Consider the following 25457-nt stretch of genomic DNA (forward strand, 5'->3'; position numbering starts at 1 on the left):
CTTCTTGTTACTAAATAATATCTACAGAAATCAGTAGTCCTTAATGTTTGTTAGACCACGAATTTAAAGTAATGCAGAACTTGGCACTGACAACACAACGAAGTTTTAGAGATAATTAAATCGCTTGTTAAAACGTATGACGACCTAGTTAGAAAATAAAAATTTCATGTTCTGTTAAATTTTTGAAAAATAAGTAAACTAAATGTCAACAATTTTTTAACTTTTTTGTTTTAAATTTTCTATAACAATGATCTTCTAACATAAATATTTTAATTTAATTATGTTATAAATATACTATTTATCATATTAGTAACATTATTGTCATTTATTTTAATTTTAAAATAAGCTGCACGATTCACTTAGTTCACGCCATCTTATGGTAATTGTAATAATTGTTTAGTAAAGGCTAGGAAACAAGAATTTTTTAGATTTATATGTAGTTCCTTTGCAATTAATTCAATCTTACTGTTAATTATATTAAAGTATATTCGTTCATTTAGTCCATTGTTTAACTTTTTTCCCAACGCTTCCACCAAATCATAAATTGAGATAATATTCCAATTATTTATGACAAGTATGGGAACCCTCAATAGGTCGAATGTGATAATTATTGAATGAAAAATAAAGGTCATTGAAGAAAAAGATATCGCTTAGTTTACTTGGAGTTGGATGCTGTTGATATTTATTAATTATACAGCGTGTTAATTTCAAAAGAATCTATTCTTATTAATGGATGCCATATCTTCCATCGTCTGTGTCTAGTTTATCTTAAAAACCAATTGATCAATTTAATTTTTTTATAATGATTGAATAGAGAACTTGATGCCCATGCAAAGGAGATATTACAAGGTAGGGAGTGCCATTTGCAATTTCAAAATTCTCAAAGTACCATTTTTGAACTTCCTCCTCGATAGCTACATGGAAGTGTTTTTACTCAAAATAATAATCTCATCAATCTCATTTTGGGTGGATAATTTTGAAATGAAAACACTGTATATTATTTCTCTAACCTGTTTTTAACCTCGGGAATCGCTCTGTGGAATTCCACGCGAATCGAGCTTGTATAATATATTTAATAAAGATTATATTTAATTCGTGTATTTTATAACAAAATCATGTCTTTAAGATTCCAATTAATTGTAAATTATTATTGAAACATTAAATTATCTAATTATATATAAACATTTTTTTTTTTTTTTAAATCAAATGTCATCTATTTTGACATTTCAATAAATATACTTACATTTTGATTAATTAATTGTATTCTTAAGTGTATGATAGAAAGAAGGGTTAATGTTATGCTCCAAAAATTCGATACTAATTTTAATTCTGCTAAATGAAAAACATACTTGATACAGTTCAGGATATCTTCGAGAATTTGTTTTGATCAAGATATTTTTGGTCTTAGAATTGGATTACTCAATTAATTATAACCCAAAAAACGAAAACGATGCGAAGAATAGTTTCATGAGATATTGTATTACAGCGTTTTGAGTATTCTCGCCGTATATGCTTTCTAGTCATACCTAGCCGTATATGCTTTCTAGTCAAATGATTCATCCAGTCTTCAAATAAACGATTTCGAAAATTTCAAGGTACCCTTAGAAGCTAAAGAGTTAATTCTGATCCAAAAAACGCAAAAATCCTAGTAATTTTTAGCAATAAGGTGAATAGTTTTTGAGATAATGCTTTATAGCGTTTTGGAATATTCTTGCCGTACAGGCAGGCTTTCTATTCAAAATATGTAAATAAAAAATAATTTTTAACGGACAAGTTTTTACTGTACTAACAAGTAGTAAATAATTATTTCTAAGAACCACGCAGACGACTATTTTCCAAAACTGGAGGAGCTCAACTTAATACATTAGGTATACCTTCGGGATGTTTAATTAACTCAAAGAAATAATTATTTTCTGTTTTTTAGTGCTAGTAATCTTGTCCTATAAAAATGCATGTTTATCAAATATGGTCAAAGCGGGAGGGAAATAAAGTCATTTTACATATTTTGTGCGTATTATTTGCAACAAAACCTTCCATTTGATACTAATCATGCTTGTGAATAAAAATAACCAATCTTGGACAGCCCAACATAATGGATTTAGAATGACGTCACTTAGCCATGTGTTGTCATCCATACTTAACGTGTATGCAAGATTTAACTCGACCAAACATACATACAAACATTACAAATTGAATAAAAGCTTGTAAAATCCATCTATTTATAGATATTTTGTAGATCATAAAAGTATTAATTATAATTAAGGAATGAGCAAATGTGACTCAGAGAAGTTCATCAGACTTCTGTTATTAAATAACGAGCAAGACAACGACAACCTAACTAGTGTCAACCAATAATATGAGTAAGACAGAGAGGCGAAATTTTTTTTCTACCTATCTCATTACTATTAGAGAAACTGAGATAGGTAGAAGATTCGTATACCCGTCTCGCTTCCTCCTCTATGAGCAATGCGGACTTCCATAAAGAGATACCCAATAAAGTTTATGGCACACAATAAAGTTATAACAATGGTGACTTCGACTTAAAATAACTCGCCCATGCCTGATTTATATGATACTATAATGTTTCTAAGAAGTGTACAATAAAAAAAATACATTTAAATAAATAGTGAAAGTTACATCATAATTCGCTCTTCAAACGTAGACAATCCACTTTAGTCTATTCTTCACACTACACAACAAATCGTTTTTAATTAATTGAGTTCGATTAAATTCACCTAAATATTATAAAATTTGCGTAGGTGCAAAATATAAAAATAAAAATATATATCTATAGAGTTTTTATTGACCATAGATATAATTATTTATTTTATACAAGTATTATAAATATTATTAAAAAAAAAGTATTAAATAACTTGATAATCGTTAAATTTATTACAATTTATTTATAATATTTGGATTATTATTTGTAATTGTACCCACATACAGTCACATTCACAAAAAGTAGAACAAAACCTAATAGGCTACAAGAATATGCTAAAACTTTTCGGGTGAAATGACCCACTATGAATCATGTTGAAAAAGATGCACCTATATGTAAAAGTAAGTCTAAGCAACATGGCGTCAGTTTTGCGCGGTACAGGTGAGAATATGAATGTCACACTCATGTCTTAGCTCTGCACCAGCAAATATGTATGACGTTGTTGGATACTAGCTCTGCATATGTATTCGAAGCGAATTACATACGAAATACAATCGCGTTCATAAGCCTGAGAAGTTGGTAAGAGAGACACCACAAGTATCATCTCCACAGTCTCGATTCTCGACCGACTTTGTGTTACTTCGCGAAAGTGTAGAGGAAGCTGATTCCAAACACTTTAGTTGTATTCAAATTGGCGCAATCTTAAACCCCACCAGCACTTGCGTTATATGTGATTGAAACTTTTTCTATCTTCAATAATTTTATCTACTTTCGAATTATGCATTTTTCAGATTTTTTCAACCCATTTAAAATAATATTTCATCCAATAGTTTTTAAAATATATTTTTTCCAAGTCTTCCAGAAATTACCAGAATTTCTCTCATCACGAGTAAAAGGTGTAAGCAAAAAATAGAAGTAAAAACTAAGAATAGAAGTAAACTAAAAACTAAGTACTTGTGAATTGTATAAATTCATTAAATACATTTCAATAGTAAGATGTAATGTAATATATTATTTATATGCGTTTCCACCATTTTTTTCATGGGTTTCAATTTGTTGGTGTGTAGTCCTTAAAAACATTTTGTAGTGGACCGAATTGTTAATCTAAACCACCCTCGGTATTTTAACATACCCAAAAAATTTCATCAAAATCGGTTTATCCATTTAGGAGGAGTTCAATTAGACAAGTACTCAACGTGCCAAAAGAAGTTTTCACTTCAAAAACTTGTGATAGAAATATGGTAAAATGGGTAAAAATGAATTTAAATATTAAGATTATTTCTGTGCTCTAATATTTTCACTCTCATACATCGCTCAATAATCACGAAATCAAACTATTTTTAATTAGGTAGTGCATTAAAAAATAAATTTATATAAAATTATATAGAGGTTTATATAGGAGGTTAAATCACGAAATATTTGATGCATGTGTAGGACGTTTGAGCAAATCTTACATCACGCGACTAAAGATTACTGAGCGGTTGACGCGAGTGCTAACGAGTTAAATCCTTAATGCAAAATATATTTAAAGTCAAAACATTTTCTTTCGATACGAGTGCGAGTGTACATTTAATATATAATGTACATTCAGATTCGTTATAATACACTCAAGCCCTACCCTACCATTTATTAACTAATTTCAATGTATATACAAATTATACCTACACTGATTGTATTAAAAGGTGTATATGTTATGAATTTTATATATTTCAGACTCAAAGTTATAAAACTTCAACAACAGACCTCAATTACCTACATTTTTTTTGTTTTATTTAATTTAAAAAAAGGTGTGTTCGTTATTTCGATCCAAATTATTATATTTTATTTTTTTAGGAAATTTAATTGCATCTAAATGTGTTAAAAATAGTGTCAATGATTTTGAAGTGCAAGATGAATATCAAACAGATAGATTCATTAAAGGTGTAAGAGCGCCAGGGCAATTTGGAATAAAATACTTGATTTTTTTGTATATGAAGTTGGACTAGTCGCTCTGTTAGCTCAGTTGGTTAAGGTGTAACCAATTCCGTCCGCGGTATGCTGATTCGATTTTTCAATTTTGTATATTTATTTTGTACTGTGTAACATGTAGAATTTTACTGGTGGACTAAAAGGAACATGGTTATTAATTCAATTGGATACTCCTGATTCGAGATACGCCAGAACTCAATACGTGCAGTAAAAAGGAAGAAGATCGATAATATGGATTTTATTCAAACGACATTAAATTAAATTGATATTAAATAAAATTATTTGAGCAAATTTTTGCTACCGAGCCCTACAGGAATTCAACCTCACGAACTTACACTTGACTATTATATCTGTAATAAATACTTAGAAAAATTTGTAGTTTGTTATAAATTAAGTTGGTCACAATAACCAAATATTTCATAGCTAGGGGCCTAGGACAACTAAAGTTGAAATGATGTTCAAAATCTTACAAAAAATTTAAAAAAACAAACCAAATTCATATAAATTGTATACTTGGGGGTTATTCAATAAAATTCGCACTGGGTAGAGCAAAAATAATTTTTTTACCAAATACCGACTTCATGAATGGAGTAGTCAAATTTGATTTGAAACTCAAAGTCTTACGAGTTTGAAAATGAAATCCAAATTGCATATTTAGTTTATTAAAATTTAATAATAATTACACTTAGTAAATTAAAATAATTTTTTTGTAGTTTAATGACGCTTTCAATTACAAAATTTAATAATTTTTTCAACATAGTAGCCAAATTTGATCTCCGTTTCAAAAACTAACGGAAAATATATATAATGAAATAAAATTTTCGTTTTGTAGAGCAAAATCTTTTTTCTTTGATTTTTCATTTTACTGATATCTATATGACAGTTTTCCTCACAAGCTTTCGTCAGTGCTATCAAAAATCGCGAAGACAAGTTTTTAGAATTATAGTAAACATAAAAAACTAGGGAAATTCTTAACGATTCTAACACCGATATCATGTTCTAGAAATGTTTGAAATTTTTTCTTTTATCCTAATCGGTCTTTGTGAAATAAATTTGCTGTATGTACGGGTAAGGTATAGATAACCTATTTGTAGTAAATGCAAGACATAAATAAATGTATACTTTTAAAATTTATATTCATAAAAAAATATTTATATTTATATTTATATTTTATATGTATTATTTATTTATAAAATATTATGATTGCATAAAATTTATACATACAATAGCAGCCGCATGGATAGATGATTGTAAAGTGTAAAAATAAAAATTATATGTACTGACATTTAAATTATTATTTTTATATGGCCCCCTTGTGTTTTATTATTAATAAGTTTTATTTATTAATATTAATAATAGTCAAATATTATTATAAATATTATATTTATATTGCATTATTAGTATTATTGTTATGATTATTATGATTATGATTATTACTATTATTATTATTATCTGACTAATTATTCTTCAAATATAAAATTCATGATTTGAAAACAATATAAATAAATATTATAACATAGTATGAATAAAATCTTCAGGTCTGTTTTTGAGTGTCTTAATGTAAGTGTGTCATTTATGAACATTTATACTTTAAAAAGAAAATTCGGTAAAATGATGCTGAAAAATATAATAATATTGAAAAAAAATTAAAGAAAGTATCCAAGATCAATATGTCAAGGTCAAAAATCTGAAAAAATGAATAAGAAGATTTAAGCCAAGTTTACCTGAACAGTCCCTAACATTTACACACTCGAAATATTTATAATAGGTAAGTTTAAACAAAAACATTAATATCAAATAAAATGGTGGTCTTCTGGCCGGACTTTCAAAAATTTTCTAATCACCTTCTTTGCATCGGTCCAGTTTAGTTTGAAAATTGAATCAATAGACTTAATATTTGAAAGGGAATATTAATGTATTTTTAATTCATTGTTTACACTGTTATAAACATGGTAAAAATATAAATACTGTTGAAAAAGTAATTAAGTGTAAAAAAATATTTAAAATAAGGAAAAATTTTTTGATGTTTAAATGTTTGAACGCAGCATTTTTGGCGCTCTTTGTTGATGACATATTAATATGTAAGCTGTCATTTTTAGACAGTTCAATGTACTTTTTACTACAGGTGTAATATCCACGTATGTAGTAATTATAGTATATATCCATATTCCATGGTAATACCATACAAAATATAAGTAATTAATACCAGCCAGTATGTCAACAAGTCTGAAAAGCCCATAGAAGTAATAAGATAACCTCTTTGATGAGCCACATACTATGACGTCACGTCCATTTTAATTTTTGAATTTCCGTTTTAGAAATTTGAATTTCTCTCACTGTTGTACTCTTATTAATTAATTTTAAGTAATCAAATATTAATTACTAAAATAATGGTTTAGTTTAAATATCCAGACAATAAAGTTACGAGACAAAAATATATTAACCAAATTTAAATTTCATGAATATTCCCTATGGACCACTAGGTGGCTTGATCGCGGAATAAGAAAATGTTTTGGTATCAAAACCGCTTCAGTAAACAGACTATTAAATTAAGCACTATTTTATTTTTTGTGGTATTGCAACGCAAGCCGAGTAAACATCTAGTATTTAAATATAATATTCATTTACTAAATACCTTTTTTTTTCATTAATTTATAAACTATTATTATTTTAAATAAATAAATTAAATTGTAATAAAATGAAATTGGTGTTATTGTTATAATGTTGATAATTAATATGATTATCAATATAAATGTTTCTTAATAATATATTTAATTTATCTATTTAATTAAGCTAATTATTTTTTTAAATTTGTTTCGGTATGAGTAAGTAATTATTTATTAGTTTGAGAAAAATAATAACAAATAAAATAATTGATGAATTACATTATTATGACATGGTTAGAAAATTGGTCTCAGGCACATTGATAGATGTTTCTATGAAAAGTGAAATTTTCAAGTTAATCAGACAATTAAAAGAAGGTTAAAATTGGCTTCTAAGATTTTATTACATTGTTTGTTTGTTGCAAGTGAACGTTAATAAAATCTGCAAAAATCGTATAAAACCTTAAGTCTCTGAAAACAAATTTTTATTGGCAATTCATTAATTTTGTTTGTGCCATTATTTAAAAATCAATAGAAAATCTATTATATTTGACAGTTTTGAGAGCTTTTGGGTGTATCAAATACTGTCAAACAATCTGATATAAATTGATAATAATGAATATACAGAATGTTTAAACTGTATTCAGCTAAAAATTGTCTTCAACGTCATTAAAAATAGTTTTAATAAAAATAAATTCATTTTTGAGTGGATCAGGTACTTCAATCATGAAATGACTTTTCTCGGAATTCAATTAAATTTAATTATAAGATTAATCAAGTAATTCTGTATTAAACATTTTTTTCATCACCGAATTAGATATAAACAATCAATATGCGCATAATTAACACCCTGGAGTTGAACCGAGTATGAAAAATAGATATTTTTCTATATATCTCGAAAACGGTTCTGACTATACTTTTCAAAATCAACGTATTGAAACAGTAATTTAAGGGGGGTTTTTTGGCTACCAAGAAAACGTTTCTTTCTCGAATTTATTAAAAATAAATGCAAAAAAAAGACTTGCGAAATTGCCTGAGTTTTCACGATTTTCTTGGTAGATAGCCTTGGGAAAAAATCGAAAAATTACAAAATTTTTTTGTTTCGGGATTTGATAAAACTATTTAGATTACCCTATAATCTGGACCCAAAAAGTCAAAACCGGATTAGTAATTTTTTAGATAATGTTAAAATTGTATCCCGATGATGTTTAGCCTAATTGTTGATAAAAATTTTAATATTATTAACTGATGCCAATTCGTCTGCAAGTTATTTACTAATTACTCAAAATAGTCCGGACTCTGAATTCATTCCTTCAACAGCTTATTCGCTTGAGGTATATCGTTATTTCACAAAACGAAATCCCATGGCCTATTCTTGGCTGAATGGACGATGATACGCTGCTCTTGCCCTATATTCAATGTCTAGAGTTTCTTCGAACTTTTGTACAATGATGCGAATTATTTGCGGTAAAAGTCTATACATGGTTCTTAAAGAAGGTTATTTCTGTAGAACCATTGAATTATTTGATCGTGGAACGTTATTGAGCGTTAGTTAATGTTTCAACCTCACATTTGACGTTTAAAACAAGCGAAAGTATTCACAGCAATCTAATTTACAGACTTCTAAACATAGAAAACTGTAATTGTAGCAACCTTTATAAACACATGGTATTCACTATAATTATTAGGTATTTAATAAACAGATTAATTAATTTTAAAAGTAAATTTTATTACAACATAATTGCATTAACAACACATGCGTACGTATATTTATCATAACATTATCTATTTTACAAACAAGTTAAAATGACACACTAAAATGTTGTACTAAAATACGCTAGGCTGGCTATACAAAGCTGTTATCTTTTTAAATTCATGAGATAAAATTAAATAATATTACTTACTTTATACAAAATAATTAATCCATAATTAAACTAGTTTAATTTACACAAATTATAATAATTATTATATCATTTCATTGATAACAATTCATTTTTAACTGGAAATATTAAAAAATGTATCAATTTCTTTCTTCTTTTTGAAAACGTGTTTTGAACTCGATTCAATAAAATTCGCAATTAAAATTTTTTTTCGATTAGAGAGATGACTGCGTCGAGAATTTAATGCCAGTTAAAGGTATCGTCGCATCTCATTCCTGAATCACGAGGGAGATGTAGACACCTAAAATTGAAATAATTCCTGGATAGCTTTTTCGGCATAACTAGAACGCGAAACTTGGAGAGATGGGCAGCAATATACTATTACATCAAATTTCGTCAGGCAGCCTTCAATCGAAAATTTGAGCTTTTTCCAAAGTTTTTTCATAACCGTTCCACGGAGGACAGTGGCCGAAATTTGTTGTAAATATACCCTCTAGTTCTTGTTTCACGATGTAGTCATATCGAAAAAGTCATCTCGTAATTATATTTCAATTTTGAAGTTTTAAATTCCCTTGATTTAGGATACGGAATCGAGTTTTGACGGTTTTTGACATTATTCCAAAGAAAATTACTGTCGAATTAAATAGAATCTCGATTATTATGAAGTGATTATACAAAAAATTATCGAAAGGAATTTAAGTATTTTTAGTGTTACTTAAAAGATAAGTGGATTTAAAATGTCTTAAGCAAGATTAGATAATATTATTTAGTTATATTTGCTTTAAATCACATACTAAACAGTAGTCTTGAATTTATAGTGCAATTAAAAATAAATGTATATCATTTAAAATTAAATAAGACTTGAAGAAAACCTACAAATTGAAACCAATTAATTTTTTAGGGCCCGACACATACGCTGATGTAGAAATACCAAAGAGATTATATATATACTAGACTGTAATACTAGACTGCTCTATTCATATTCTTCTGGGTTGAAAAGTTGTGCCAACTTTAGAAAGAGACATCATCTGAATCTAAGGTAGGTCTGCCTTTGTTCCACTGTGCGATGATCAGAGACATATGGCAGAAATAACCATACCGTAAATTTCATCGAATACGCACGATATATACGAATATATATATATATAGTGCGTATTCGATGAAATTTACGGTATGGTTATTTCTGCCATATGTCTCTGATCATCGCACAGTGGAACAAAGGCAGACCTACCTTAGATTCAGATGATGTCTCTTTCTAAAGTTGGCACAACTTTTCAACCCAGAAGAATATGAATAGAGCAGTCTAGTATTACTATGTTTATGAGAAATACCTAACAATAAATTAAAAGAATAGAAATGTCTTTCACGAACTTTGAAATTCATTGATTGGCAAAAAGGCTAACAATATTTATGCTATAAATCTACCCTATGATGGAGAGATCTACCATTGAGGCTACCAAAATAGCTTTAAAGTAGAAGTTAATTCAAAGTTTGTAAATGAGTCAGGCTCAAGCGACCGTAGGTTAGAACGGTTCTGAAAAAGTGAGAACAACTTGACTATTAGTTTTCTGGAAAACTAAACTAATTATTTCGAAACATGTTTTTCCATAAAATACATTTAAAGTGATGAACTTGCATGTATTTGTATGTTATTTCTTCTATAAATGATTTCTACTAAATCTTTAGGCATCAATATTTCAAAATCTATGCTATATTTCTTAATTCTTACAGAATTTATAAATAAAATTTGAAACAGACGTCTCAAGTATGTTCATACATTCCCTTTTTGAGGAACTATACCTAAATAGAATTACCATAATCTATTGTCATTTATTAATTACTATTATCTAAATAAATACAAGAAAAAATTTAATTAACATGAAAAAATGCGATATGGATATGATAAAAATTAATTCTTAAGTGCTATTTACTAAGAAATTTTTAAAGTAAGATTAAAATAGTTAAGTTAATTAATCATTATTGTCAATTTTTGACCAATGGACATTTATTTCACTTAATTTCTGATAAATAAAAAAATTCATATACACATGTAATTGTGAATATAAGTAATTTTGTAATTTATCTTATCATAATGAAAAAAAGTTGTTCAATTCAGAAAGAATTTTTTTCTGACGCCATACTTTAATTAGATTATCATGGGTGAAAAATTAATTAAAATATGAAACAGCGAAATATAGTTTAGCATTAAAAATGCTTTATTCCATTGGAAAAATTCATGATGAATTGGCTATGGCAATAATAAATATTAACTGGCGATGTAATATTTTAAATGTTCATTATAGTGTTTTAGTGAATTGCCGAAGTAAATGCAGCCATAGCTTTTGTACTGATGGTGGAATTTAGGAAAAATTTCTTCAAATGTTTAGATAAATGTGTACTTAAAGTTTCAGTTAAAGTTCGTCAAGTATTAAATAAAATTTTTTTACCAATCCTTGATTGTGTTTCTTATTCAATAATACATAATTTATAAAGAAAGGATCATAGCTTCCACCTGGTGTCCCACGATATTTCTCTTTCTTTTTATATAATTTTATTTCTATGTGATTGTAGCCATAATTATTAAAATCTAAATGACCCAAATTCAAAATCTATTTTTGTAAAAAACAGTGTTTATTTTAGCAATACTTAAACATCAGATGATCAGATCAATAAACGCTACTTTCTCTACCTGTTACTACAGTATATATTATAACATCCCCAAAATTGGGTAATGCAACATCATAAAATATACGAAATCTTTTTACATTTTAAAGAACTCTAAATATGTTTTATTTTTAGCAATTAAAGAGTATAAATTATAGATAGATAAAAACAAATATTTAATCTTAAAGTATAATCTAAAAAAAAAAAATAAAAAAAAACAAATTTTTAACACTCTTATGTTATTTATATTAATTAGTATGTAATTATAAATCATAATTATTTCAAATATTCTCAACAATAAAAGATAGTTGTAAATACATCATATATATTATTTTTAAGTTAAACAAAAAATATTATGACATAATAATATATATTTGCAAAGTAATTAAAATTACTATAACATCTTATAGTAATAATACAACAACACAAAATCTGGTTAATAAATCTGAAATATTTAGATCAATTTTAAATGATCTGAGTAATACTATTATTGTTCTTTTTTGACTTGATGTACTATATTGAGTGTAAGAAGAAAATGATAGGACTATTAAAATGACAGAGTTAACTTTTAGATCCTGTTGTGCTTGCGTTAAGTGAAATAGACTATCCATGCTTAAATGTTTCGGGTGAAATGACCTACTAGGATTCATGTTGAACAAGATGAGCCTATATGTAAAAGTAGGTTTAAGCACCATGGTGTCTGTTTTGCGCGGTAGGGGTTAAGTATTGGTGAGAATTTAATATCACACCCTTGGTGTCTGACCCCTGCATCAGCATATATGTACGGCGTTGCTGAATACTAATTCTGCATCGAAGTATTCGAGGCGAATTACATAAATACTGTACAGAAATAAATCAAATATTTGTTTAATTTTACGGCATCCATGTAATTTGCTTCGAATACTTATGCAAAGTTAGTATATAGCAACGCCGTACATATTTGCTTGTACAGAGGTGAGACAATAAGGGGTGTGACATTCAATCCTCACCTGTTCTCACCTGCACCGCGAAAAATTTACGCCATGATGCTAAAACTTACATTTACATATAGGAACATCTTTTTCAACATAACTTCTGTTGGGTCATTCAGGAAAAATTTCGGCATAGGCTTGTAGTGTATAAAATGTGTATACACAATTGCACAAAAAGAACATTTACGTAGTTTCAGTCTTTTCTAATTGGTCAAAAAACGATCTGTTTTCATAAATTGCTCTCGAACTATCGTTAAAACCTCGATTAAGTCGATTTTCTATATTACTACTTCCCCTCAAAATTCTTTTGAAAGGCAAGTACAAAGAATAATAGAATTTTCATTTCAAAAGTTGTGATCGATTTAGAATTTTCGCGTTAGAGATGGCTTAAATCCTGTAGACTTAATTCTGGAGCGATTTGGAGCCGTCGAAAAAGTATGGTACAATTTAATGACTGAAAATCATTGATTAGGCCAAGCCCTAGACTAATTCGAACTATTGTCCTGTGATTACGCTCAAGCGATGAGCAATGTGACTTTATTTATTTTTGAATAATTGCATAATTCGATATCCAAAACTGTTATATTTTATACAAATTTATATGGTCATCAAATAAAAATTACCCAGTTTTAAAAGCTGTCGACTATTTTGGCAGTTATTTTCTTACTTGGTAATTATTCAGGTTATTAGCCTAGGGAACATCCATAAACTACGTGATTCAATTTCATCCTCTTTGGAACCCCTTCCCCCCTTCATTCAGCTTGCTGTATTCTTTGCTATGACTACTCCTTCGGATGGAACGTATTTTTTTTATTTTCAAGTCAAGTAAAGACAATTTGTATAGCTGTGTGTTTTTCTTTTGGATGAAATTTGGCACAGAGATAGATTATAGTCTGGAATAGTACATAGGCTACTTTTTATCCCGGTAAATGTATGGTATCCGCGGGATAGATTTGTTTTAATTTTTCATTGAACAAAGGATTGGCATGATTTTTTTCATGGGTAGTAGTAGTTTTTTCAGGTAAAGGTCAGAAAATTAATATCTATACACCACAACTTAAATTGTAAATTATTTTCAGTGTGTCAACAAAACTTTAGCAAGAAAATTACGAAGCTAGATTTTATTGCCACCCTCGTCTCACGTAGCTCAGCGTAGCTCTTGAACATATCCTTTCAACCTCATTACTAAGCCACTTGATTTATGGATGGTCCCTTACTCAATTGAAATACTTCCCAACTGTCAGTGTATCTTTTTTTTTAAACATCCTGTAAATTATTTACACTAAGAAAACCACTTTTAATAATAACAATAAATAATACTGTTTACAAAATCTTAAATGATATTTACATTTATAAGTAAAAAAAGTTTAATAATAACTTAAACTAATTATGAAAACAATTATGTCTTTAATAATGAATCATTAACGTATAATTAAATAATTATTTTTTAATTATATAGGTATTTGTTCAGTTTTTTTTTGAGTCAATTTTCAATACAATAAAATGCAATGCGTTTAATAAAATATTTATTACTTTTTAATATTGTGAATTTTATTAATCTATTTTTATTTAACTTTCAATCAAAACTATTATAACTTTCTTAGGTCTTTTATTTTCGTTCTATAAACGCAGTAACGCAAGTAAGAATGACATAGTGAATGTTTCCAAGCGGAATAAAGTGGAATAGTACGGTAAAGATAAAATCTTTATTACCAAACTAAAAAAAAAACAAAAAAAATGTTCAATAACCAAAAAATTAATTTTGAAACGGACAAAAAAAATGTCCGACACTATTTTTATATCTTGAAATGTAATGGTTTTCACAATGAGCCCCATTGAGGTGTTTCGGTGCTCGCTCCTCGTAAGGAAAGTCATTGAAACCCATTCACGTCAATATATAATTTTATAAATTCTACTTTGTTAAATAACTTCTGAGTCAGATCTTTGGTAACTTCTGATTACTGTTGATAGATGGCTTTTGATATAAAATTAAGAAAAAAAAATGTTGATTATGAACAGTAATCTAGACAAAATTATTCTGATCTTTGGTAATTTACCAATAAAATTGTGTAATGAATTTTATTTCTAGATGCAAAATATAGACATAAAATATAATATTTCACTCAGCCGCCCTTTACGTAAGTTTTCCAAAATTCATCCATAAAAGCCCACCAGATGAGTGGTTTATAGGGAGACGATTGCCTTAAGCCAAAATGATTTGATGATTAAAATCTAAAAACAATACTATACTTGACTGGGGACATTATAATATACGTAATTTTAACTGGAAAACATCAAACATTTCGTCTAATTCTGATTTTTCATATTTGCTAGGTTAATCGATCGGTTGTTTTCAGAAATTTGTTCGAAATACCTTCATGAATACAACTGTACTACTTCAATTAATTATTTTATTTTATTTTCAAAACTTTACTTAAAATCTTGTGTGAAAATGATTAAAGTACCAAACAGAGATTGACAAGGTTCCACAGCAGATTAAATAATAAACAATAATTAAGGGTTAAAAGAAACCTAAAAAAATACAAAATAAAAACAAGTGGAAACAAACAATTGACTGAGTTAATTGTTGAAATACTCTATATAGAAAGTGTTGAATGTTAGTACTTGCACTATTTTTAATTAATTTTAGAGAGTATAAAAAACAAACAAAATTTTTTGTTTTCATTTTCTATTCGAGAATCTTTTACATGACCACTAATTTAGAAGAAAATGGACTCCAAAGTTTTGTCCTCATCACGGGTAAGAAATGATGAAATTGTTTCAAATAAAAGGCACAACTGACATTTTTTACGTCCCCAGTACGCTATACAAATTTCAGTTCTCTTTTTGCTTTTGAGTTTTCGTGATAACGGACAGATGGGCAGATAACAGGAATTGGACTACTTGGGTGATTTTATGAACATCTATAGTAAAATTTTGTTTGTCACATCAATATTTCTAAGCGTTACAAACTTGCGACAAAATTTAGTATAACCTGGTATATATTTCATATCAACAAGGTATAATAATGTTTTAATTAAAGTACCCAAAAAATTAAAGTACGCACGAAATAAATTACACATTCTTAATGTACTTTTTTCTGAACGTACTAATTACTTCAGCACGACCGCCAACAAATTTGTTGTTGAAAATATAATACGCACAATTTAATTATTATAAATTTAATTATTTTCTCTGATTATATATTGTATAGAATATGAAAGAATTGTATTTATATTATTAATGTAAATATAATTACTTATATAAATTATAGTTGTCTCTAATGCTGAATAAAAATAATTGGGACGCACTGAACATGAAAATAATTTCCTGTGGTCCAGTTAAAGATGAAAGGAAGCTGTAAACGTTGTAGAAAAATAATAATTCTGTTCCCATGTACAATATAAAAATCAATATTAGTTTGAAAAAACTAACAAAACACGCCTTCGTTACCAGCTGAACTAAAAAGCAGAAACTACTCTCAGAGACTGAAAAAATAACATTTGTCTTAAAATCGAATATTGCATTTTTAATTTTTCAAGTAGCTTTTTGCTTTAAACTGATCAAAAAATATAAAAAAACTTTTAATTTTCAATAATTTAAAACTCATCATTACAAAAGCAATAGCTTCATTTCCTTTCGGAAATTGGGTAATAGGATGATTAAGAAAAAATCATTTTTTCGTAAAAAGTGTGGGGTGTGACGTTTTAAAGTAAAGATGAAAATCACGTAATTGTTACAAGAAAATATGTTCTTTGAACATGGTAGCCAGAAGATATTTTCGGGTTTCAAGAAAATTTGTATGCAACCCAATACTTATTTTTTTGAATGATATATTGAGATCGTTGATCTGAAATATTTACTTGTTATAGGAACAGGTTGGCAAACCGTTTTGTTTCTTCTAATAACTTGCACTTCATATTTAGCAACATCGGAAATTGCAAGCGCTATACGATGTAGGATATTTGGACAATAAAATATCAATTCAATCTTTACTCATTCTTTTTATATAAATATTATCAAAGATGAGAAGTTCTAGGATATTTCGAAATAAATTTTGATTTTTGCCCCAATTTTCTAGATCAGTTTTTTTGGTTTTATAAATACGTATTTCGACTACCAAGTAGTCATCAATTCAAATCAAATCATCTAGGCAACGCAACATCAAATTAGCAACGAGTAACATAAGAGTAATTATGATTAGCTAATTCATACTGATGATGACTACTTGGTAGTCGAAATACGTATTTATAAAATACAAAAAACTGATCTGGGAAATTGGGGCAAAAATAGAAATTTATTTCACTCTTTTTACTGTACAGAACATAATAATAGGAGAGGGCAAATGAAGTTAGCGAGGGCCTGTAGTTATGTTTGACTTTGTGAAATTAAAATTTGACTCCTACCATAACAAAAGGTTTTTGTAGGATGTAAGACTTGTGTTTTCCCTGTATTTTACGACTAGAAATTAAATTTTACTGTTTTTAATAAATGTTTTAATGATATAAAAATTATGATATCCTATTCTCATAATAATAAATATTAGTAGTTATTTAGCGGAAAATATGTTTTATTTGTACATCCACTTTCTTTATTAATAAAATGTGCCACAATTCTACATTTGTGTAAAGATTTATGTTAGTTTTGAATTGTTTAAATACAAGCTGCTTACTAAAAGAATCATTCCACATTGTGTATTAAACATCAAAATGTTTCAACAAATGAAAAATCAAACATTGAAGTTTACTTAGCAGGAAAATATTTCAAATTTTTATTTTTCTACGTCGAAATAGTTCTACTGCACAATTTTATTACTTAAATAGAAAATTTCAAAACTTCGAAGCAATTTTTCTTGTCTAATGAAAATAAGTCTCTAATGGGATTTAGGTGTCTGAAAGTTTAATCGACTTAATAAGAGAAGCGTAGGGGAGAAGGTGGCAATAAAATTTAAAATTTCAAGGTTACATGGAAAGTGGAGATAACTATCATAAGTAAAAAATGTTACCTATAACTCGTCAACTGACTCTCTTTTTTGGGTATTTCGTCTTTACGGTTTTATTATCTATTATTTTACTGATAGCTCATTATATTGTGATTTTCTTAGAAAATAAAAATATTTCTTCCTACTGAAATGAATCTGGTGGGGTGGGTGGGCCGTGAAGAACGATTATAGAAAAATACAATTAAATCGGACATCTAGGGTGGCTGAACAAATTACTAAAATATTTCGTGGTTTCCATGGACCGTTTTTTATCTAAAAATGTAGTTATAGTTACTCCATATGGAGAGTTCTCTACAGGCAGCCATTGTAGATAGTTGAAACAGCAGTGAAGTGTGAACAGTAGTTGTTCAGTTATTATTGTTAAATATATTTCGAAATTATAAATATGCTGTAAATTTATTTTGTGTGGAATAATTAATGTACCTTTGTGTTAAACATTAAAGTATAGCAAAGTTTTCAAAGAATTCTACTAGTGTTGTTATTTATTGTATAAAATCTAGGGGGTAGAAATAGAATTAATACAAGGAAAGGTCGCCAAGACCAATAATTTTCATTAATTTTTGTAAGGATCCAGATCTTTCGAATGTTGAAATGTATTTTATAACACAAAAAAATGTTTAAATGTATTTTATAACTTTAATTTTCAATATCTCTTAATTTAAATGTAAATAAGGTAAATATTTCTCTAACTTTAAATGTAAATAAACAAATAAACTGAAGCATACTTTTTGATCGTGACTGTTTCAGAAAGGCTTAGGAAAATATAAAAAAAAAATCATATTCTTTAAAACATATTACACATCATGCAACCTGTATACGCAAATAAATACATACTATTTTATGCTCAGCCAATCGTGACGAAATTAAGTGAAATTTTAATTATATAAAATAGTATAACATTGTAACTACTCTATTAACTACACATGCATTGAGTGCTTATTTGAATTCTTTAAGATATAGGTAAAATATCTATAGTACTTGTGATGGATATGACGTATGAAATCTAAACCAATAACTTTCATATGTAAATCATTATTTATTTTTGTCTTAGTTATCCAGAATTTGTTTAATACTGTGATAGCCATACATATGCTGACTTTAACCCGTTAACTACTAGACCGTTCTAGACAGTTGGCTTCTGATGGTGCAAACGTCTAAAGAAGTTTTAACACCATTTTGATCTCCTTAAACTTGCTTTTTGGAGCAAAATATTCTCGGATCTGTAGATAGTAATATGAAGTTCACAAATATCTTCGAATGACAAAGGATCCCGCACTATAAGATTGGAAATTTTCTCTCTGTGAAATTTTTCAAACCACAGGTGGTACAGGTTTTAAACCAGGAGGTGGTTTGAACAAGTTTCACTGACTTTTCCAATCTAATCGTGCGGGGTCCTTTTTGAAGATGAAAACAGTTTCAACAAGTTATAGCAATCGGTTTTACTTTGGTGGAAAATACTTTGTTTGTTGATTTTCAGGCATCATGGAATTTTACAATGCTTGTTTGTGCTTGTAATTTTCAGTAATTATGAAATGTTTGCATATCAACGGACTTATCGACCAAGGAAATAAATATTGGAAAATTTTTATGTTTTCACTTTTGTTTACATTGTTTGTTAAAAGAAAAGCCCCGAAAAGTGGAGCATGTCAGTACTGTCTAAGGCTTTTGGGTTAAAGAGCAGTCCACAGCTAAGAATCTCAGTTAGGCACCATGGATTACGAGTTGTTTTAAAATGATTACTAAATATTTTTACTTTTGTGTTATGAATTGCCTGTTTATCTTTATTATCTGACTAGCTTGATACCCAACCGCTTCGCTGGACTAAAAAGTAAAAACCACCACTTTATAGTCTCAGGCTCTCTTGCTCTCACTTATCCCCCTTCCATAATACTCAAAAATAGGGTAGAGATTGTTTTACACAGGTAAAATATATATACAGGTTTCAATATTTTTGAAATTATATAGTCTTGATTCATTGAGTGTATCAGAGAAGGTGACCTTGATTTGCATCTAGATTTCAGAAATCTTTAATTTGTTTTTCGATTTCCATGGTGACTACAAAATCTTTCTATCTAATAAATGAATAAAATGACTCTCTCATGGATGGAGGAATTGGATGAATGAACAACAGACTTACAGTTGTTTAGTTTAGATGGACACAACATTGAATGTTCATAGCACCATGACGATCAAGTTCATTAATAAATAAATATAATATTATTATGTATAAATGTTTATTTTATTTAATAAGACAAATAATTTACTATATTTAATATTAGTTTATATATTTCCTGTTTTTATCAAACATTAATAAATTTATTATTTATTAAATTATTTATTTATTTTATTTATTTCTGTCTATGATTGAACTGTCTTTTTTTTACTATTAACTACCGTTAGGTTATTTTGTTTTGTTTTTGGTTTCATTCAAGGTCGTCAAGGTCATGGAATTTTATTTTTTGTTTAAATATTGATAAGTGAAAATAATAATAATCCATAATGATTCGATAAATATTAAGGGTGAAAATTCTAGCTTGTGCGTTTTTTACACATTAAATATTATGGACTTGATACCATGACAAAATTTGAGAGTGAAATTAAAATTGATAAAAAAACGAAGAAGCTATAAGCAATCAATGACTTCATTCAAAGGTTGCCCCACTCCTTTTATCACAACAAAGTTTTATATGTAATCTCTATAGCGATACCCACGTATGACGTCCCTAGTATGACGTACTATAAAAATACATTTCAGCAACTATGAGGTAAATTGGTATCATCAAGTCTTATGATCATTCATAGCTCTTAAGAACTCCGAAGATACGTGAAAAATTAGTTAACGCTAGGGACTTTGTCTTGGTAATTTATACTTGTTTTAATTGTACGTTTATTTTCGCTTATCGCCATTTCACATTCGGGGACAAAATATGTATAAATAATGAGAACAATTAATTTCGATTATTATAAAAATTTGTTAGTATTGAAACATTTTTATGAGGCACGTTTTCTTTTAGTGATAAATCATGGAATATGATTTTAATTTCCTTTGATGAATAATTCATTTTATAAAATATGAGCACATATAATTTTGCATGCATCACTTTTCTATATACTCTCATTTTCCATCGAATGAACCATATAATTAGGAACGTGTTTTTTCCTCTTACAATTTAAAAAAATTGCGTTTTAATTAAGTGTAGCAATAAAATAATGTAGGTTTATTTTTGAATTCGACATGACTTGATAATTTTTTGTATAAGTTTTTTCTACATATATAATTATAGTCATATCAAGAGCGAGTTAAAATTAGTCAAACCTTTTAGCCCTTCAAGAACAGTCCTAACATATCAATTAATAACTAGCATATTTCAGGTAAACTAATTTCTTCATACGGTAAACGATATGCACGTATGATTTGAGAACCGTTAGCCACAAAAATCATGATTGTAAAATATAAAAAAAATTTTAATAACTTACCTCAGCTAATGTGGCAACTGTAAGACCAAATGTTAAAGCTATTCGTACGATAACAAATGCTTCACATTCTTTACTCCCATCTGTTGCTGTTGTGGCACAAGCTCCAACACCAATAAATACTAACAATAATGTTCCCAATATTTCTGCACATATTTGGCGTAATATATTTCGATTGTGTAGTATATCATCTACGCCAACCAATTTGGACATTTCTGGAAGAGATAAAAAGAAAAATTCAAAAACTGTATACACAATGCCACATTTCTATGAAACGAAATTAATTTTTGATTAAAAGTTACACTAATTTTAAAGTAAATAAAAATTGAAAAAAATTAATTTACAATGGCCTCATTTGAAGTGGAAGGAAATTTTCTCAATGGAAGAATTTCGGAATTCTTTGTACCTCGGTATCTATATTTCCTGATGATTTTGCTTTTGTTATCGTTATTCGGGTATAATTTTTGTAATTATTTAAAGGCGAAAACAAAATTTTTTAATTATTCTAGGCGTCATTATATAGAAAAAAATTTCAATAAAAAATAATTTTAAGAAGAAGCTTTTATTGTACTAAAAAGTAGAAAATTAAGTATTTCTATGAATCAGTCGAACATGACTATTTGTAAAAACTGAAGGCGCTCAATTTCAAATACCAAGGTAGATTTGGAGCGCCTCAAGCTTTTAAAAATAAATCATGTGTCACTTTTATTTGATACCCATTTCATGGGAGTGCATAAACAATAACAATTCTGCTATCTTGGGCGACCTGCCGTAGGATTTAGAATGGATGACGCCATTTAGCTAACCATGCATTGTCGTTCAAACTATACGTGTTTGCATTGCCATCCAAACTAAACTAGTCTACACCAAATTGAACTAGTCTACCTTTTATTTTCGTACACGAAATACTTGTGGTTATTAACAGTTTCTTGAAGTTTTTGTTCTATATTCATTATTTCGCTAGAAGTACTAAGATTTCTACGATTTGTGATAATACATGATAGTAAATTTTAGGCCTTTTCTTATTCGTTATTATCTACTTAAATTGATTGATTATATTACTTTTATTATTATTGGAGTAAAATATGTTCTCCAAAGCTGCCATTTTATAAAATTCCACATTTATTCAACAATTAACCAACTTTATTCAATAAAATGATATACAATAATATGTCTCGACAAAACATAGAAAGAGAATATAAATATCGAAGCAATCGCTTGATATTCGAATTCCATATCGATAAGGGTTCGGAATTATGCAAGATGTTATGAACTAACTAAAAATTGTTATCTTGATCCTTTAGCAGAAACTATGGGCTTTCTGGTAGCTCATATTTTTATTGTTTGGTTGCAAAGCAACACTATAGCACGCTAAAAACGTCGCTCTTTCCGGAGTTAAATGCTGCGGCGAACACCTACTTGTGGCTAGGGGATCGAGAATAATAGTTTACAATTCTCAATCAGAATGTTTGATTCCCTGGCGTATGAGATATAAGAATATTATGAATTAATGAAAAAAAAAAACAATTATGAAAATGCAGGTATTGATGCAAAAAATTATTAAGGGGATTGTTTTTCTGGTACAGTAAATTGATAAAGCAATTTTTATTATCAGCATGTAAAAAAACTGCAACACACGCAATCTTGTCATATCGAAAATATAATAAAATATATCAGATATTTATTACATTTTTTTTTTGAAGTTCATTTTTACACGATTTGTATGACACGAATAATATTTTAGAAAAAAAATTATCAATTCTGATTTTATATTGATTTAAATAATTTCTTAAAATATATTACGATTTATTTTAATTTTTTTTTTTCACTTACAGAAAAAACGAGTACCTACGCTTGAAGATATTGCAAGCAATGTCAGAAATTCGATTTTGAAAGCTATAGCAACTGTACCAAAGTGCCAAACAAGCATAGACTCGTAAATGCCTCGTCTAACGACACAGCGACTTTCTTTGAGCAATTATTTTGAATATTGTATTGTTAAATAAATATATTTTCCCACCACATCTCAGTTGTACCTAATAACTTTTCGGTTTATAGTAATACTAGTGATTCAATGGCATAGAAAAGACAAAACCAAGTATCTTCGCCCATCTAAGGGATGTACAAGCAGGTAAGATTAAAGATTTAAATTATTTCTATCTCATTTTCTACTTTGATGATGAATTTGATTTTAGCTTCATGAATATAAACGAAAAATAAGACAAATATTTTTTGATAACGGCCTTGGTTTTCGAAATTACTCCAGACATCGAAAAACTTTTTTCTTACTTTATTACATTAAAAAGTAGATGATAATTTCAATTGTAATGTAGAATTAAAGTTTGAGGTGGATTCATTCTTTAAATTAGCTGTTTTGACAGGTATCGAATAGTCAACGTTTTGAACTTTACATTACAATTAAAATGATTATCAACTTTTTAATGTAGCAAAATCTTTTTATAACTGTCAATTTGTATTTTTGGTCCAAATTTTATGTTTTATCATTTTAAAAAATCGAGTTGTAAAAGTTATCAGAAGTAAAAGAAAACAGATAATTTAAAGTAAATAACAATGCAATTTTGATTTTATGTCACAATAAATATCCTGATCAAACCAAACGTAATGTATACTCTCATATTGAGTTGACTTCTTAATCAGAAGTATGTCTTTTTTAAACTAATACTACAATTATTTCGTACAGAAAAACTAAAAGTAGCTATAAAATTAAATTTTTTAAACAATCAAACAAGTATACGACATCTAAAATGAATACCTTAAGTTTTCAGAAAAATATCTAGTAAATAAAAAAAGTAAGCGGTATATTTATATAGGGCTTGGTACATTTATAATGTACCAAGGTACGAAAGGAATATATTTCCTACCGGGTGTACCACGGCATCTCTCGATCTTTTTTTGTGTTTATGTAATAGTTATTTATGTTTTGAGGTATAGACAATGTACTTAAAATATTGCCGTACAATTCTGAAACACCCCATATAATATGAAAATGCTCAGCTCCTATTAATTGATATCAAGGTTAAATTAATATTGACATTTTAACTATAATTAGACCAAATATTTTGATTTCTTGTGTAAATATTATACGTCTACTATAATTATTATGTAAATAATATTTTTTTATTATATGTAATTTTATTTATGAAATTAGATGTTCATGAATAATTAAAAAATCAAATATTAACATTTATTCTTCGCTTGTTTTGATAAGAATTAAACGAAGATGCATTTTTATTACATAATGTTTATATTGATACAAAAACTGGCAATATTTTCCGGTAGTTTAATTAAATACGATTATATTTTCAATATTTGATCGAAATTGGATAGGAATGAAGGATGTCTTATATATGAGAACGGTTTCGTTATTTCATGCAAGATATCTGCGATATATTTTAAAATATTGATCCCTAAAGATTTAGGAAAAATCACTTTTAGAAGAAAAACGTACTTATTTTCAACACACGTGCCATTTATTTCATTACTTTAAATGTATTTTATGGAAAAACGAATCCCACTTGTTATAATTTTAGGAAAATATTTGCCATGCTTTTAACTAATGTATAATTAGTTTTCCAAATTAAGCTTAAGAAAATTAGCCTTGTTACGTAACAAAGCATACCTTTAAAACCGCTTCAATAACGTATTTATATGTTAAAAGGGCAAACTTTAACAGCTTAAATCTACAAATTTAATATCGAATGGGTTATTTATCTGCTTATAAAGGGTATTAAAGATAACTTAAAGAAAAAAATCCTCAAAATCAATTTTTTCCGTAACGTTGCCAGCTAGCTAGCATTTCAATTAAAGTGGCTAAACAGGAACCTAAAAATGATAAACTATTTCTGATATACGATCAGCGAGTTTCACTCGGAAATTTTCCCTCAATAAAGTCAACACTGTAATCATTTTCACACCGTCCGAGGCTAGGAGTGAAAAAATAGTATCTTGGAAGGTTTCTTAGAAGTTTTACTAAAATAAGCGCCTAGCGTTTACTTATTTCACCAAGTGTAATGTTATTGAACTTTTTTTGTCATTTAGAAAATTGACTACGAACTTCCATTTATTATTTCCAATGATTATTAAAAATTCATGATATGCATGTGCATATTTTTCTAGTCCGTGAACATATCATAATAAATATGTTGAAAAAACATTTATCGTGCAATAAATACATATCATTCGATGTCATCTGGTGCATAGATATAGTGAATTATT

General features: G+C 27.9%; 1 protein-coding gene across 1 annotated transcript in view; it reads right to left on the bottom strand.

Moving 5' to 3' along the window:
- Positions 1 to 25457, bottom strand: part of LOC123291450 (aquaporin AQPAn.G) — a 116661-nt gene that overhangs the window by 67590 nt on the left and 23614 nt on the right. Inside the window, exon 2 of the mRNA XM_044871747.1 lies at positions 21225 to 21436. Coding sequence (XP_044727682.1) covers positions 21225 to 21436 — 212 coding nt within the window. The remainder of the gene's footprint in view (positions 1 to 21224; positions 21437 to 25457) is intronic.

The sequence above is a fragment of the Chrysoperla carnea genome, chromosome 2 (genome assembly GCF_905475395.1).
Source record: "Chrysoperla carnea chromosome 2, inChrCarn1.1, whole genome shotgun sequence".
Classification (NCBI taxonomy): Eukaryota; Metazoa; Arthropoda; class Insecta; order Neuroptera; family Chrysopidae; genus Chrysoperla; species Chrysoperla carnea.